The sequence below is a fragment of the Dermacentor silvarum genome, chromosome 8 (genome assembly GCF_013339745.2).
Source record: "Dermacentor silvarum isolate Dsil-2018 chromosome 8, BIME_Dsil_1.4, whole genome shotgun sequence".
NCBI classification, from domain to species: Eukaryota; Metazoa; Arthropoda; class Arachnida; order Ixodida; family Ixodidae; genus Dermacentor; species Dermacentor silvarum.
In genome coordinates, this window is record NC_051161.1 from 42,680,094 (window position 1) to 42,696,215 (window position 16,122).

Here is a 16,122-nt window from a genome sequence, read left to right on the forward strand (position 1 = left end):
CACACTGCTTATTCATTTGACAGTACTTGCCTGATTTTAACACGCACCCCCAACGAAATGTGCACCCGCTACCTGCTTTTTATATGTCCAAACTAGAAAGCTATACAGTAAAAGCTCGTTAATTCAACACCCGTTAATTCGGATAATTCGGACGGCTCTATTTGTCCCGGCCAAAGTGCATGTTAGTCTATGGGACCAAACCTTCGTTAATTCGTCAGAATTCGGCCCCTGAATTCGGAATGCTGACAGCTGCCGCTACACGAAAGTGTAGAAGTTGAACTTCCAGTCCCATGCGCTGGAATTCGAGCAAATGGGAGTTGGTCAGCGTGTCATCTACGTATGTAGTGTAGCAGAGCGTACGAGGAGTTGATGCCGTAACTTGCAATAGTGTGTTGTGTCAAAAAACGGTGTAGACAGCAAATAGGCATGCATCTAATACTAAACTTTGAAAAACTGCTATTACTTGTTGCCAAAGATTGAATGGAGCCTCGATTTAATCTAACCAATCTTGTCCTCTCCAGCAGTCTTTGTGCATTCGTGGTATTAAATGTGTAAAACGAACTTATTTCTGAGCGTTCATCTCACAAACTTTTGAAAAGGGTTGCAAAAGCAACCCAGCACAATTGTTGGCATGAAGAAAAGAGCAAGAAAGAATCTTGTTTTCTCGTTTGTTCAGTCGCCAGTCACAGTGTGGCTTCATGGCAGCACAGTGTGCATTGCCATGAAGTCACAGAGGACAGCAAAGGTGCCGTTATAACCTGCACCTCCTGTTTGCGCTCAAAACTTCTGAGTTCTTTCAGACAAGTTTCAGAAGCAGGTTATATTAGCAACACTAAAGTTGATGTGATCCAAAAAACCCGCTGCATTAGTACAGAGGCTGTAGCGTTGCGCTGCAGAGTTCGAGGTTGCGGGTTTCGTGTCGGCCGTAGCAGCCGCATTTCGACGGGGGGTGAAATGCAGAAATGCCCATGTTATTAGATTTAGGTGCATGTTAAGGAATCAAGATGATCAAAATAATTCGACGTGCCCCACAACGGTGTGCCTCTTCATCAAATGGTGGTTCTGGCATGTAAAACCGCATTTTTTTTTTCTATGGGGGGAGGGGGGGTCTAAAAACAGTGTGTTGCTTGTTAGTTTGCCTTTTTTCAAGTTTGCTGCTGCTTGTGTGCTGCAAGTAAAGGTAAATCATTGTTAATAAAGTGCGTATGTATCCCACGAAAAGTGTGTGCTCAGGACAAATTTAAGAAATGCTTGCTATTCCACTGCCCTCCCCCCTCACCCATTCCAATGTTGTGTACGAAGGAGTTTCGTCAATTTCGAAGTTCACAGGTTGGCAGGTATGCATCTTGCTTAAATATTCCTCCCCCTGTGCCACTTGCAGTGAGACGCATTGGCAGCAGACAGTTCTCTACATAAACCCTGTTGATGTCAAGCAGGACTCAGAGATTCGAGGAACTGTCACAATCAATCCAAGTGCTGACCACCATCGGTAAGTAACAACTTAGCAGTTATCCTGACTCACCTGCTTTTCTTCAATTCATTGTCCGTTTTCTTCGTGTGGTTATAGGTAACTAAAAAATGTATACTCTCGGTTCACCTTACTATTATTGCTCCTTGCATAGCTAGGGTCTTGACTTTGGCAGACCTGATGCTTCAGTGTAGCATTCCAAGGATTTATTGGCCAGTTGTCTCCTTGAGTTCACATACATTGCGACTACTGCATTTGGAAGGATGTTCCACGTCTGCCACCATGACCATTAGTGGTGCTGGCTAATGCTCACAAGGTTAATTTTGGAAGGTTGTCGGGATGATGGCTGCCACAGTAGCCTAAAGGCCACTTTATAGTCCGATGTAGAGTTGACGCGCAAGCGCGCTGGGCACGGCGATGCCACGCCAGCGAAAGCGCAGCACTCTATATTCCGATGCGAGGTGCGGCCGACGTATCTGGCGTTCGTCGGCGTGCCCTGGCTGCAGCTGACATTGAGATACGACACGCTGCATTTCACGCCGGCCTTGTCACCTAGAATGCACCACGTCTGCGTCTCATTGAGCAAGATGGGCTGGTGGCTTGTGCAGCGAGCTCGCAGCTTCGTATCATCCTGAAACTCCTAGTTGCGTATAAAGTGCACATGCGTCTAGGTGACGTGGCGCGGCACACACGGGCTATAGAGGGTCTGTTTTCGCCCCACCGTAACATGACGAACCTGGCGTCGCCGACCTCCACCGACGCTGGCGGACAGGCACGCTGTGTTGGACTATAAAGTGGCCTTAACGGTAAAGCACTGCATGCGTTATGTGGAAAATGTGGGTTTGGCTTCCACCTGCAGAAAGTCGTCTTTTCGTCTGCTTTCATTTCTCTGTTCATTTTTACATTTCAATTAAGAATGACTAATTTACCCTATGCTTTCCCCGGCTTCATTGTTTTCTTGCTTCGCGTCACATTAAATGAAAAAATTTAGCCCTGTGGTTCCCCTGTTCTTCTCGCAGCATGCCAGTTAAAATTAGGCTATAAGCAAAGCAGACTGCATCACTGTATTCACAGATACACGTTTTCCCCATTAGTGTCCAGTGTACTTTTGAAATTTTGGCAGCCTTTTTATTTGTAAATAGTTAAAGAAGAAACGTACTGTTTTTCTTAGTATGCCATTTTGCTTAGAAGGATCTTGCAATGACGAACACACAGTTTTTTTTCTCCGCTGCATGATGTCCTTCATCTATTCATCGTCAAAATTCGAGAAGTGCTGGACATAGCAAGCACAGCTGTGCGCACAGTTTATTTTTTATCACCTCTAGTACTTGCTTTGTATAGCTAATTTTTGTGTGAAAGTTTCAGAAAAGAGTGTCATAAATGATGAATGGGCATAATGTTGCCTGTACGATGCATCTTTAAAGCGTCACATGAAAATGAATGCAGGTGTACTTTATAAAGTACACTAGGCCTATGTGTATGCTGGAAGGGTTTGCTTGCTCTCAAAGCACATATGCTGTTTTTTTTTTGTTTTGTTTTTTTGTTTTTTTTGCCATAACTCCTGTGAAATATTTTTTGCTGGATAAAAGAAATTTCACAGATGGTTGCAGGCATAAACAGAGAATAACGATTGCATCATCATTGATATTTCTTCTCCAGATTCCTTTCTTGCCGCCGACAAAAAATGACAATGCTCTTGTCTTCACATTCAATTAATAGCGAACATTGTTGCACTAAATTTATATGAATGAAAAACAATTTAGACAAGATTGGCAATGTATATAGTATATTCCACTGCCAAACCAGATGAGATATGGAATAAAAATAGGGCAACCCACATTCCGGGACCAGAACCGGGCCCCATCTCATAATAGGTGAGAAGCTTCTAACAAAAATATCACCGAGCAAATGATGCAAGAAATCGAGCTTAACTGCAAGAGGGGAAATATCACCGAGTAAATGATGCAAGAAATCAACCCTAATTGCAAGAGAGGCCACCGTTATATCGAATGTTTCAACCACCATTGAAGAAAGTGCTGAAAGTCTCAGATGTTCACTTGTATAAATTACTGTATTTGTTTGAATATAAGGTGAGGCTTTAATAGTAAAAACAGATCCTAAACAAAGAATAATAGCCACTAAAATGCTAATTTTTCCATCAGAAAGCTAAATGGCCCTGTATAAAGTTTAATTTGACCATTTGAAGTAAACCTTCTCGTTTTAAGACGTTCCAAACTATAGCATACCTTTGAGATCCTGCTTCGTGTTTTTCTCCCATAAATTCCAAGCGTACTTTATAAAGTATGCTATTGTACAGTTTCTAATAATAAAGTGCAATTAATAAAACATTCACAATGCAGTTTACAAGACCATTGCATACTCTGGCAGGTAGTTTTTTCTTGGCCCTTTATGGCTTAACTGAAGTCTTAAGAGTTCTTGTATGTAAAGGTGTGACTAATTTTCTTGGATAATGCTACAGTGCCTTACCTGTGCGTTTCTGACATAATGTTTCACCAATGGCACAGACACATGCAGAAGTGTTGTTAAACTTCATTCATAGGTTTCCTTCAAACTTCCAGAGAAAGTGTGTAACAGAACTAGTGTCACCATCGGCATGCACTTGAATTGCGGTCTCGATTGGTACTCTTTAGAGCTAGATCAGATTATCTGAACAAACAAGTGGTAGGTAGCTTTCTCGAAAGAAGATCGATTAAGTGGAGTGCCTTGTTCAAAAATACATTGAGACCAGCAGAATATATACTGTATTTACTCGATTCTAACGCGACCTTGATTGTAAAGCCCACCTGATTTCCATGACCAAAAAAAAAAAAAAATCCTTTACAGTAAAATCCTTCATGGCCGCGGTGGTAGATCACGAGAACACTTGCAAAACTAGTGTCACGGTACGCACGGTGCACGCGGAAACAGCGGAGGAGGTGGCCATCGTGCTAGCGGTGGCCACCACCGAGGCCGAAGTGATCATCAGCGACTCCCAGACGGCAATTCGCAACTACGCCAACGGCCGCATCTCCCCCGAGGCATTACGAATACTACTCGCGGGCAAAACCGGGAATAAAGAAGTTTACATCGTATGGGCACCCGCCCACACCACATCACTCGCCGGCAACGAGGCGGCGCACGGGGCGGCTCGAGGGCTTACGGACCGAGCCGCCAACCACACTACCGCCGCCTCGGCCATGACGTCTGGTGAGGGGTGGGAGTGGGAGGATCGCCTGACGAGTTTTAGAGATATAACGCAACACTACAGACTGGCGAGGTGCAAATTTCCGCCACCACACCAGAAACTGAACAAGAGACAGGCGGTCGCATGGCGACAGCTGCAGACAAGAACGTTTGTAAACCCGGTGATCTTGAATCTCTGTTACCCAGAGCTTTATTCGTCCAACCAATGCAAGTTTTGTGAGGCCAGGGCAACCCTGGAACACATGTTATGGGAGTGCAAACGAGGGGGGGGTTCCAGACGGGGACGCAGCCTCGAGCCGAACGCGCTGGGAGACTACGCTGCTCAGCTCCGCCCTCGAAGACCAACTCTGGGCCGTCCAGCGGGCCGAGGAAGCTGCCAGAGCTCAAGGGCTCCTGGCCGACACCTAGGCAGGGGTATTCGCCCAAATCCCCGAGTAACTCGCCGGATTATAAATAAAGTTATTATTCATTCATTCATTTTTACAGTAGCGCGACCCTCATGCTTTCTTACAGAAATACAACTTTCTCTCATTTGGAAAAACAAAGATTTACTCCCGGTCATGATGTAAGGTATATATATGTATATATACATATATACAGTAAAACCTCGATAATTCGAACTCGGTTAATTCGAAATTTCGGTTAATTCGAAGAATTTGAGCGGTCCTGTCATTCTCAATGCAAATTCTACCGGATAATTTGAATGGCCCGCGCGGCTCTATTCGGATAATTCAAAGTTTCCGGCTAGTAGCAACGTGCGGCGGTTAGGTTAGGGCGCTCGTACAGTCGCCAACCGATTTTCCGAGCTCGAGGGGACTGAAAAATAGTCCGGAAAACTCGTTCGGCCGAAAAAAAAAAGTTATTAGTGCGGCTTAAAAAAAAATCTCTAATAATGCCCTGCCTCATACTACGCTTGGAGGGGATCGACCTGCTTGGATTTGCGCAGCAATGACGTCGTCTCTGTGTACAGTCGACACGAACGTCACCGCGTTGGCGATCTCCGCCAACGGAGTTCGCCACGAAGATCCAAGAAACGAGCTTCGCACCACTTAGCTCTCGCGAAGGTACAGGAAGTAGCGCCGATCACTGAGACTTGGGTCTCCGAGACACCTGCTCAGTGTACACGCCACGTTCAAAATAGCAACCGAAACTTGAGAAAAAAAAAAAAACCCTCACTGAATTAACAAGCGTGGTGTCAGCGCGCACGAACGAGCGCGGCCGCGAAGGTTCGTGCGGTCTATCGCTGCGCGGTCTATCGCGTGCGGTCTATCGCATACAAAAGGTCAGAGCCGTCTGGAGATCGCTTCCAAGATACGGTGCGCGCGAGAAACCGCTCCGGCACTAAGTACGCAGTTAGAAGAGTAGAAGAGCACATACGGCGGGCGCGCGGCGCTGATTTTATCGCCCTTGGACTTTGTATGGAACCTCAGGGCGGCGACGCCAACGGCGAAAATCCGCTTGAAGTGTCCATATAATTGGTGTCGCAATAAAAAAACATCCCACAATAAATGGTTACAACGATAGTGCTGAGCGCATTACTAAGAAAAAAGAAAAAGAGCAGTACTCTGGAGCGTTTTGTCAGCCAAGGAAGAGCGGGCATGGCCTCCGAGACTGGAGGATTGCACAAGCTCTCTATTGATAGCGCGCGTTCCAATCTTGGAGGCTACACAGCGAGCCACTGGAATCCAAGCCAGTGCAAAATCCAACATGGTGGCCTTCAAGATTGGGTAGCGCGGCTCGGAAAGAGCGATTTAGTCCGCAAAATCGAACTTTGGGGTCTCAATTCGTCAGAAAAATTGGGTGCGAAAATGCATGAACTCAATGGGAACCCTGACGGTGCATTTTTGAAGTCCGGAATATCCAGCAAGTCCAAATTTTTGGAGTCAAGCACCACCACGCCCGCTTTCGCGGCAGTATCGATTCCGTAAACATTGTCCGCAACTTTGTTGAGTGCAGTGCGGGTGATATTTGTATGCTACGTTTTTTGAGCCAGCTGGAGAGCATGGCACTAGGGGCGGCGAACCAGCGCGCCAAGTAATCCCTTATCGGTAATTACATTGAGTAATTTTTCTCGGACATGGAAAATAAAGGTGATTTCTTTTTGCTGCAAGTTCTTGCTTGTTTTCTTTTTTATTATTCATTTCGGTTAATTCGAAAATCCGCTTAATTCGAAGAATTTTCGCGGTCCGGCGACCTTCGAATTATCGAGGTTTTACTGTATATCTTACACCGTGCTCCCGGTGCACTACAGTTGCGATGAATAAAAAAAGTCGCAGTTTCGCCTGAAAGGCAAAGCATCGATTGTCATAGCAAATGGGTAGACCACTATACGAAGTAAGGATAGCAGTTTTATCGGCCGTATAAAATTTTAAACATTCGCTTACTAAATAAATTAAGCACGGTGTCACGCGCGCACATGCAAACATGAGCACTTCTCGCTCGTTGACCGTGGAAACTCGCTGTCAAAACGCGTCGAGCGAATTGACCTCCGTGCTAGCATGTCTCTTGCTTCAACGCGACCTGGCGAAAACACAGCGCGCGGCAGACTCTCCACGTCGCAGATCGTTTTCAAGATAGGGCCAAGGCGATCGTACCGCCTAAGTTGATCATCGTAGAATACGTCCTACTTCGTTGCACTGAAACCCTTCCATGTTGCTTTGCTGGCAAAAATCCTCTCCTTTTGTTTGCACCAGTCCTGCATGCAAGTTTCGGATTCTCCGAACGCCCGTGATGCGGCTCGATTTCCGTCCGTCTCCGCACACATGATCACTTTCCTTTTAAATGTGGCATCATGATGAACTCAGCACTTTATGGTGATACAGCAGATGCAGAAAATTGGACGACTAATGCCTAAGCACGTGTACTGCAGCACATTGAGGAAGCCGTTGGAATTTTTAAATGCCAACGGCTATATGGTAATCCAGATTTATGGTCGTACTCGATTCTAACGTGCATGCAATTTTTGGACCTGTTTTATCGGAAAAAAGTGCGCGTTAGATTCGAGTAAATATCGTATATATAAAAAAAATTCTTCGTACGTCATGTTTCCACACATGATTTGTGGGGTTGCTAATTTTCTTATATACAACCTTTGTCCGTAAAGTTCCGAGACTGAGTCCATTAAAAAACATGCGTTTAACATTGAAATCATTTGTGCAGCACCCCTTCGAAATAGTCTCCCTTGCAGCCTATACACAGTTTCCAACGCTTCTTGAGGTCTTGGAAACAGTTGGAAAATGCTTTTGGCAGGGCTGTCAGCTCCTTTGTCATGGCGTCTTGAATGGCCTCCACGCTCCCCATCCAGCGACCTTTTAGGGCTCTCTTCACACGAGGAAACAGGAAAAAATTGCATGGGGAGAGTTCAGGCGAGTATGGCGGATGGGGAAGTACGGTAATGCTGTGCTTGGCAAAAAATTTTGTCACGCTGAGAGCAGTGTGCGGCCTTGCGTTATCGTGGAGAAGGCTCCATTGTCCAGATGCCCATAAGTCAGGGCAGCGGCGTCGCAATGCATCACGCACGCATGTGTTAGAGCACGCGGATATAAAACTCCTCATTCACTGTCTGTCCTTGTGGGACGAACTCATGGTGTATGACATCTCTGGCATCGAAAAAAACTATCAGCATCGTCTTTGTTTTGTTCTTCTGTCGCCGCACCTTTCTCAACGCTGGAGAGCTTGTGAACCGTCATTCGAATTGTTTGAAGATCATATTGAAAACGCCATGTTTCGTCTTCAGCGATGATGCTGTCGACGAATGTAGCATCCTTCTCTGCCTCGGAGAGCAAATCGGCGCTCACTGATGCCCGCGTGTCCTTCTGGTCCTGTGTGAGGGAGTGCGACACAAGTCTGGCATTCAGCTTTCATTTCCCCAAGTTCTCTTGCAAAATTTGGTGGCATGTTGTCTCACTAATGTCGAGAGCATCCGATAGCATGCGGACTGTAATGGTGCGGTCTTGCTGTACGATCTCCCTGATCCGAGCTACGTTGTTTTCATTCCGTAAGGTTGCAGGGCGCCCCTGCCTTGTGTCGTCTTCCGCCGATGTTCTCCCCGAAACAAACCTCTTGTGCCACTCGAAAACTCGCGCCCGCGATAATGTCGTTGCCGTAAGCGTCACGAAGAAGCTCTTATGTCTGTGTGGCTGTCTTGTCATGCTTCGCACAGAATTTTATGTTTACACGCTGTTCGAGGTGGACGTCTCTCCACATTCACTCGCAGTAGAATGCGGAGGCAACTAGGGAGAACATATTTTTCTACATGTAGTGACATCTAGCGGCTGCCACAGCAATTAACATAAATAGCTCACGTTAGCCCGAAAAGATGGTGCTACACATAAGCACCAACATTTGTTTTGGGGAATCGTTTGTAGAGAAGAAAATAAATCAGTCTCGAAACTTTACGGACAAAGGTTGCACCTTAAAGAATCATTCTTAAAGAATAATTTATTCTTGATCGTAGTGTTTCCTTGTGCTTAAACAATGATCGTAGCAAGTGTTTAGTTCTTCCTCTCTCTTCGAACGAGCTGTACTTCAGCTTAAATGCTCAAGTGCAGGCCAGCTGGAACATCACCAAGCGAAATGACTTGGGAATGAAAGGGTAATACAGTGTAGACCGCTTATAACGTAAGTCGCCGGAGTCGCGAATATCTGCACTATAAGCGGTACCGCACTATAACCAAAACAACGATTTTCAAGCACTGCACGTATGCTAAACATGTAGACCAAGCATGTAGACACGCTTTGTACTATCGCGCGCACATCGCGATTACGTTTTCGCCAGTGAGCTGGCGAAAACATAATCGCGATGTAGCCAGTGCTTTTCAAGCTCTACAGCTTTGCACTGAGTCAAAACGAAACTGTTCGCCGCAACCGCTGCGGAAAAAAAACGTGACCGCTATCGACATGATTATGAACGGCGACTTTGCGGTGCTGAAGGCACGCGTCCGACGCACGCACTGAGTCTGTACGAATTAACTACCATTCGCTGCAACAACTGCAGTCGAAACCGCGGTCGCTATGTATGCGATCATCGATGGCGACTAGTACGCAGTTTTTTTTAGGCAAGCGGCCGACGCACGTACCGAGTAAAAACGAAACTACTGTTCGCCGCAACCGCTGCGGAGAAAACCGCGGCTGCTATCGACGCGATTGTGGATGACGACTACGCAGTTACGAAAGCCCGCGGCCAACGTAATGTTATACGAGGCGGTAAATGCAAGAATACAGGCTTTAAAGACACAAATAGGCTCGAAGCGTTCCGGCGTTGCTGTCATTCACGTACGATTTCAACTGATGGCCAGGCTGTGGCGATGCGGACTCTGCCGCCTCGTTTCGGTTGGACACTAGCGCCGTTCTGGCTCTTTTGCGTCACATATTTGCGGCGCTCCTCGCTCACCGAGCCCCAAAAGTTTTCCGGATTAACTGATGTGCGGCCAAATAAGTTCGAATTACCGAAAGCTTAATTGCATTGAATAATGCATACGCCGGCCGGTAGCACGCACCGACACGCTGCCGCCCTTGTCGGCGAGATTTTCCCGCGGAAGCCGCATTATAACCGGTATTTCGTTTCACGCGGCTGCACTGTAAGCAGTATGCATATACATGGAGTTCTATGGGAGGGTAAACGGGAGTCGGAAAAAGGAGGGTAAACGGGAGTCGGAAAAGGCCGCGTTGTAGCCAGTTCTGTATTATAAACGGTTACGTTATAAGTGGTCTATACTGTAGTTAGATTATTTATAAGACAGCGCAATTGTGAAAAGCTCAGGGAAGCAACAAAGAGTGTGAGTGAAAAATTTCACAAGTTGCCGAGTGAAGGCTGCAAGCCTGCTTGTAATAAATGGAACTGGCCATCCGACCTTGTATTGCCCCAACAAACCCTGGTGATGCTGATGTTCATCATTTGTGTAGCTGGGAATTCTTTCCGGAGTCAAATAACCCAATGCGTTTTTTTACAGTTGTTGTAGCAGTGCAAATCACGCAATCATATTTATTTATCCTATGCACAGAATGTTGGACGTGGAGCTGGCCTTCACCGTGGATGGCAGACAGGCACGAAAGCAACTGTACCGAATGAGCGAGTGCGGTCCTTGAATGCTGGAATTTTAATCTCTCCTGGCGGTTTTCTTGCCAGTGCTGTTTCACCATGTGTATTTATTTGACATGGCATGTACAGTGGAAGGCGACAACCCTTCAACGTCACAGAAATAAACCCATATATGTTTAACTTTCACTTCATCAAAAATCCAGAGGTTGCATTGTGTCTGTGTTTGAGTGCCGTTGCATAGAAGTAAAAAAAATCTGTCCCACGTAAATCTTGCCGTGCTTATCTCTGCCTAATTTATTGATGATATGAGGAGTTCATCATCATTTCAATGGTGTGCAGAGTCGGATAGGAAGTAAAATTAGACGGCAACTCAAAGTGGTAGATACAGTCAAACGTCAATACATAACGAAGCCCGATATAATTAATTATCGAATACTGTAAGAAAGTAAATCTGAAATTTGTTTTTTCATGCTTTATTTCAATTGAGTGTTTTACTGTAACAAAAACAAAAATGCTTGATCTGATATGGTATCAATTACAATGAAGCTAATTCTTGTTTTCGCATGGCACAGAATATCATTCTGCTAGCAAAAATTTACAAGTACAGTCGCCAACCAGAATTACAGACGGATGATTTTTCAGACTTCCCTACGGCACTGCCACCTGCCCCTAGAGCTCGTGTAATGGCAACCGAATTTTCAGATGCTGCTCAAGTTTTTTATGTGATCTTCGCACGCACTACAGGAAACGTTGTGAGCAGAGTTGCCGTCATGTCAACTCGGCATCAAGCTGCAACTTTGTTTGCTGGCTGATCGCCGACTGTAGCTGACTTTTTGTCTGCTGACTGGAGCAGCACAGGTTACGCCTAGTACCTTAGGCAGTATGAGAGTGATGAAAATTTCTTGATGGCCTCGGAGCGGCTGGTGACATGTCATCGTTGGACACTTGCTGTCAATATGTCATATCAGTAGACATCAGTGATTAAGCATTAAATTGCACGCATGGGCTTGACTGACAAATACACTGACAGCCGTAATAGTGTAGTTCGGGCCCAAGTGTGGCCCCCTCCATGTCCGACCAACCCAAAAGTTTGTCGGCAAATGTGCTCAGCACAGCCAACTTCAAACGGCATATTCGGAATGCCGTATTTTCCTGACTATGTATATATGTAGTCCTAGGAGGCCAATTTGTGTCTAAAAAAAAGTCGCAGTTTCACCCGAAAGGCGAAGCATCAATTGCGATAGCAAATTAGTAGAGAGCTATTCGGAGTAGGGATAGTAGTTTTATCGGCTGCATAAACTTCGACACATCCGTTTACTAACTGAATTAACAAGCGTGGTGTTAGCGCGCACAAGCAAACATGAATAGATCACACTGAATGACCGCAGACAACGACTGTCAAAACGCTGGCAGCAATCGCAGCCGCCGCAGCGGGCAAGGTTCGTGCGGTCTATCGCTTCAAAGGAAACTGAGCGGCGGATGCACAGCGCATACAAAGGTCAGAGCTGTGTGGAGATAAGAGACCGTGCGGGCGACGGCCACAGCCGGGCAAACGAATGGAGTTGTTGGCAGAGTAGAAGCTGCGCGCCGCCCCCCCCCCCCCCCCTCCTCCCTCCCGCGCTGCCTTACCGCTTTCTTGCTTTCGCGTGGGAGATTAAGTGGCAAGTACCCCTTACGCCCGATTGCAAGATATGCCTTTGGTGCCGGAGCACAGCGTCACCCGCCTCCCTCCCTTTCATACCCCCACGGCCTTTCGCGCGACGGTCGCGTTTGCTTTCGGCCGTGCGTTCGCTCTCCGTGATAGCGAGCGCGTCCCCCGCGTGCTTTCGTTCGCGCATACGGCGCGCGGCGACGATTTTATCGCCCTTGGCATCTATACGGAACCTCACGGCGACGCCGACGGCAGAAATCCGGTTGAAGTGTCCATATAATTGCTATCGCAATAATAAGTTTTTTCGATAGTCCGCCTCCACTGTATAGTCCGCAGAGACGAACCAGTATGCAGTTGAGAAGCAAAGCAAAGGTTAAGTCTCTGCCCTTTATTGCACTTCATATAGTAGCCAATCCTTAAGCCCGTCAAAATCACTCATCGTGGCTGTCAGAACAAAACAAGTCGAGCATGTTGGATGCGACGAACGCCTCCCCAATGTATTTATTGCCTTCAGAATCTGACATAGCTGTTAGAGCAGTTTTCAGTCTGGCTTTCGTAAAACTGTTGACCTGTGATGGTATCGCTCGTGCTGCCGCAACTGCTGCATCTGTTGGGGCGCAAAGCAGTGGTGCGAATTGTAAGCTTGGCTAGTGGCAACAGTTAAATATCAAGTTCACAACAAGTCTGCTGCACATTTTGAGGTGCATTGGCAGCTAGAGCCAGAAATCTTGAGGTTTCAGCCCTGTATATGTGCTGTGAGCATGTGCTTCTGGCTAGGAGTGAGCTTGCTAGTGTCTTCTATTGCAAAGGGTAGGACCATAGCGCCTGGCTCTTCACTACATAAAGGTTTTCTGTTATGGGAATCATAAGAATGAAATTGTAGCTGTGTCTTATTTTAGTGTAAGCCAAGTATCATTAAAGCTTGTTTCTATGATGTGCGGGGTCTACTGTATTAGTGTTAGTGAGGATGCATGCATTGTGCCATCTGTAGTTTGAGAAGCAAAATGCGTTTCCCTATGGCAAAGGCTCGTTGAAGTGATAATTCCGTAGAGACTTGATAGATGAAGTTTGCATGAAACTCATTGAACAAAATCATGTTGGCATCTCCTCACATTCTCGCTGCTGCCGTCATAGACGAAGACTATAGGAGATGTACACCATAGGAGGGGGTGTTCAGAACATGTGATCATCCCCAATTTTTGTTTTTTTCATAGGCATGTGTTTGTTTGATTTCAGCTTGTCGAACTTGAATTTGTTGTCAAATCTTGTTATAATACGGTTATAATAAATCAATCTAAAATGTGTTTTTTTTTTGCCATATCAGCACGTAATTAATATTGGATATAACAAAGGTATATTTGTGTTGGATGAGGCTTCGTTGTATTGAGGTTTGACTTTATTGGACTACATTTGAGTGGGACACCCTGTACATAATTGAAAAATTGATGCATGTGTGTAGTTTTTTTTATTTCAGAAGACTAAGTTGAACTTCGGCGTCCTTGACAGGCTGCCTGGTTTGAGCCCTGCTTTTTTGTGTGCCTGCATTGGACACCTTTGACATATTTTGATACGGCTGTAGCTTGAGTGTAGAATGTCAGTTTTACAGTCTTGGCAACTGTATATTGGAGTTGTATGAAGTTAAACCTATTCTCATCATGTGGAGCGAAGCAGCATTGAGAGATACAAATTATGATGTGTTTTGATAGCATTGTGCCATATATTAGGTAAGAACGTGCATTTTTGCTACTGCTGCTATTGCAGTTTACTGATGGCATTGCTACCTCCCTCCCGTATGTGACATGTCTTGAGGGCAGTGATCTTTTAAACCTTTTTCGTACCTTACTTGATTATGCAGGGTTCGGCCTGCAAACTTGCATGGCCAGAGTTTTCATTTTTTTTTTACTTCATAGAACATATAGCGACTTTATTCATTCATGTACAGTACATGTACAATAAAACAAAACTGCTATTCAAATGGCCAGTCTTCTTTTATGTTTTTCATAACTTTGTGACCACTTGCAGTTTTACGCACCATAGTTGGTGCATCCCGGTAATGCCAAAAGATGACCTAGGTCGGGATTTAATCAAAAACAGCCAGGAAGGGCTGAGAAGTTTCTTGCAGATGTTCTCACCCCCTTACACTTTAAGCTGCACACCTTTCGCTAAGCCTTTAGCACATTGTTAAAGACAGGTTGATGGATATTCTTTTTAGTGCAGAAATTGTGTAGTTCGTTAGTATATATATCCGGTATCTCCGGTATGAAATGATGTGGGCTGCTGATGTGGGCATGAGGCTGCTCATTGCCAGGCATCTGTTGAGTAAATTGGTATGCAACGGGCAGTTTAAATGGGTAAGTTAAAGCTAACATATTTGTATTGTTGAATATGAACAGATGCTGAATAAACATGATTTTGCCGGCTGCGGAGTTGCTCTGTTAATCACCAGCGTGAAGCTGAAATCCACACAAGCCACTTGGACGGCTCTGCTACCTGTCTTTTTTATAGTCTTGTAGCCTGCCTAGAGGAGGGGCCATATGAATAGCCGTCCAACCGTTCTGTTTATTATTGTAATTAAGAGCAAATGAGCCAGTGTGGTTAGCCGCACACGCAAGAACTTGGCCCTTAACGCATATTTCAACTGGAAATTTCAAATCGCTACCTCTGAACTCATCCAATCGACAGTGACCGCCATTCTGACATGGTTTGTGTGACGTCGAGAAGTGCGGGTCCTTCGCTGTGTCTTCTGCTCCAACACCATGAACGCGCGATGCCAGACTCCTGGGGCCGTATTCTGAAACGATCCACTTCGGCAATACTATTGCCTTGGGCAGCGGCGCGCGCTGGTTGGCTGTTTTAGCGAAATTTGATGGGCTGGTTGAGCACGACGTCAACCACTCTTGCTCAACCAGCCAATCAGCGCGCGCATGACGGCGATATTGTCGCCGAGGCGATACTATCGCCGAAGTGGATCGTTTCAGAATACGGCCCCTGGCCCCTCACGCTGTCGCACAACGACACAGCAATGGCGTCACCATTGCATCGTACCCGCGAGTTAATCACTAGCGTGAGAAAAACTGCATAAGCCAGGGAACGCCTGCAGAAACTATCACGTGGTGAGGGCTGAGACTCGCGTGTCAAAACGAATCAACGCGCGCACGTTGACCGCGTAGAACGCCCTTCATTTCGTCACCCGTCAGTGTTGCCAACGGTTCAATGCGATATAGAAATTCAAATATCAATTTTCTACCGCATTGAATGCGCTCATATTTAATCAGCTCGCTGTGGAACGCGTACGGTTTAACTTGCAATGCATGGGCGAACTAATTACAAAGCACTTAGTGAGTTGGGGATATTCGAATGGATCAGCTATCATGCGAAGCGCTCGCTGGGGTGTAGCGTGTTTTGTGGCTGCTTTGTAAGATGTGGTTGAGTGGAAGGAGCTTGCACGCCCATGCTACAGTGTACCAGAAAGTACCCATGTTAGAGTACCCATGTGGGTACCCATGGGATGTCTTCGTGAAGACCTGTTGGATTGCGGCACCAGACGTCTAACAGCGCGAACTTCGCCCGCACCGTAAGCCATATTGCGCTTTCCCGTGTCAAACTGTCCCTCCCCCTTATTCGCACGACATAAGAATTAAAAAAGAAAAAGTGATTGCAAGAGCACCGTTTTGTTTTTGAATGATGAGTATGTCTAGGTTCAAAGTTAATCTGCGAACTCATTTAACAAATGTTCAGCATTATTGCAGTGCGCTGGCG

The 16,122-nt window shown here is 46.0% G+C and overlaps 1 protein-coding gene across 1 annotated transcript in view; it reads left to right on the forward strand.

Moving 5' to 3' along the window:
- LOC119461090 (protein arginine N-methyltransferase 6) overlaps positions 1–14,786 on the forward strand; it is a 28,940-nt gene extending 14,154 nt beyond the window's left edge. The window contains exons 12-13 of the mRNA XM_037722274.2: positions 1,382–1,489; positions 10,675–14,786. Of these exons, the coding sequence (XP_037578202.1) occupies positions 1,382–1,489; positions 10,675–10,759 (193 nt within the window). The 3' untranslated portion in view covers positions 10,760–14,786. The remainder of the gene's footprint in view (positions 1–1,381; positions 1,490–10,674) is intronic.
- Positions 14,787–16,122: the final 1,336 nt, after the last annotated feature.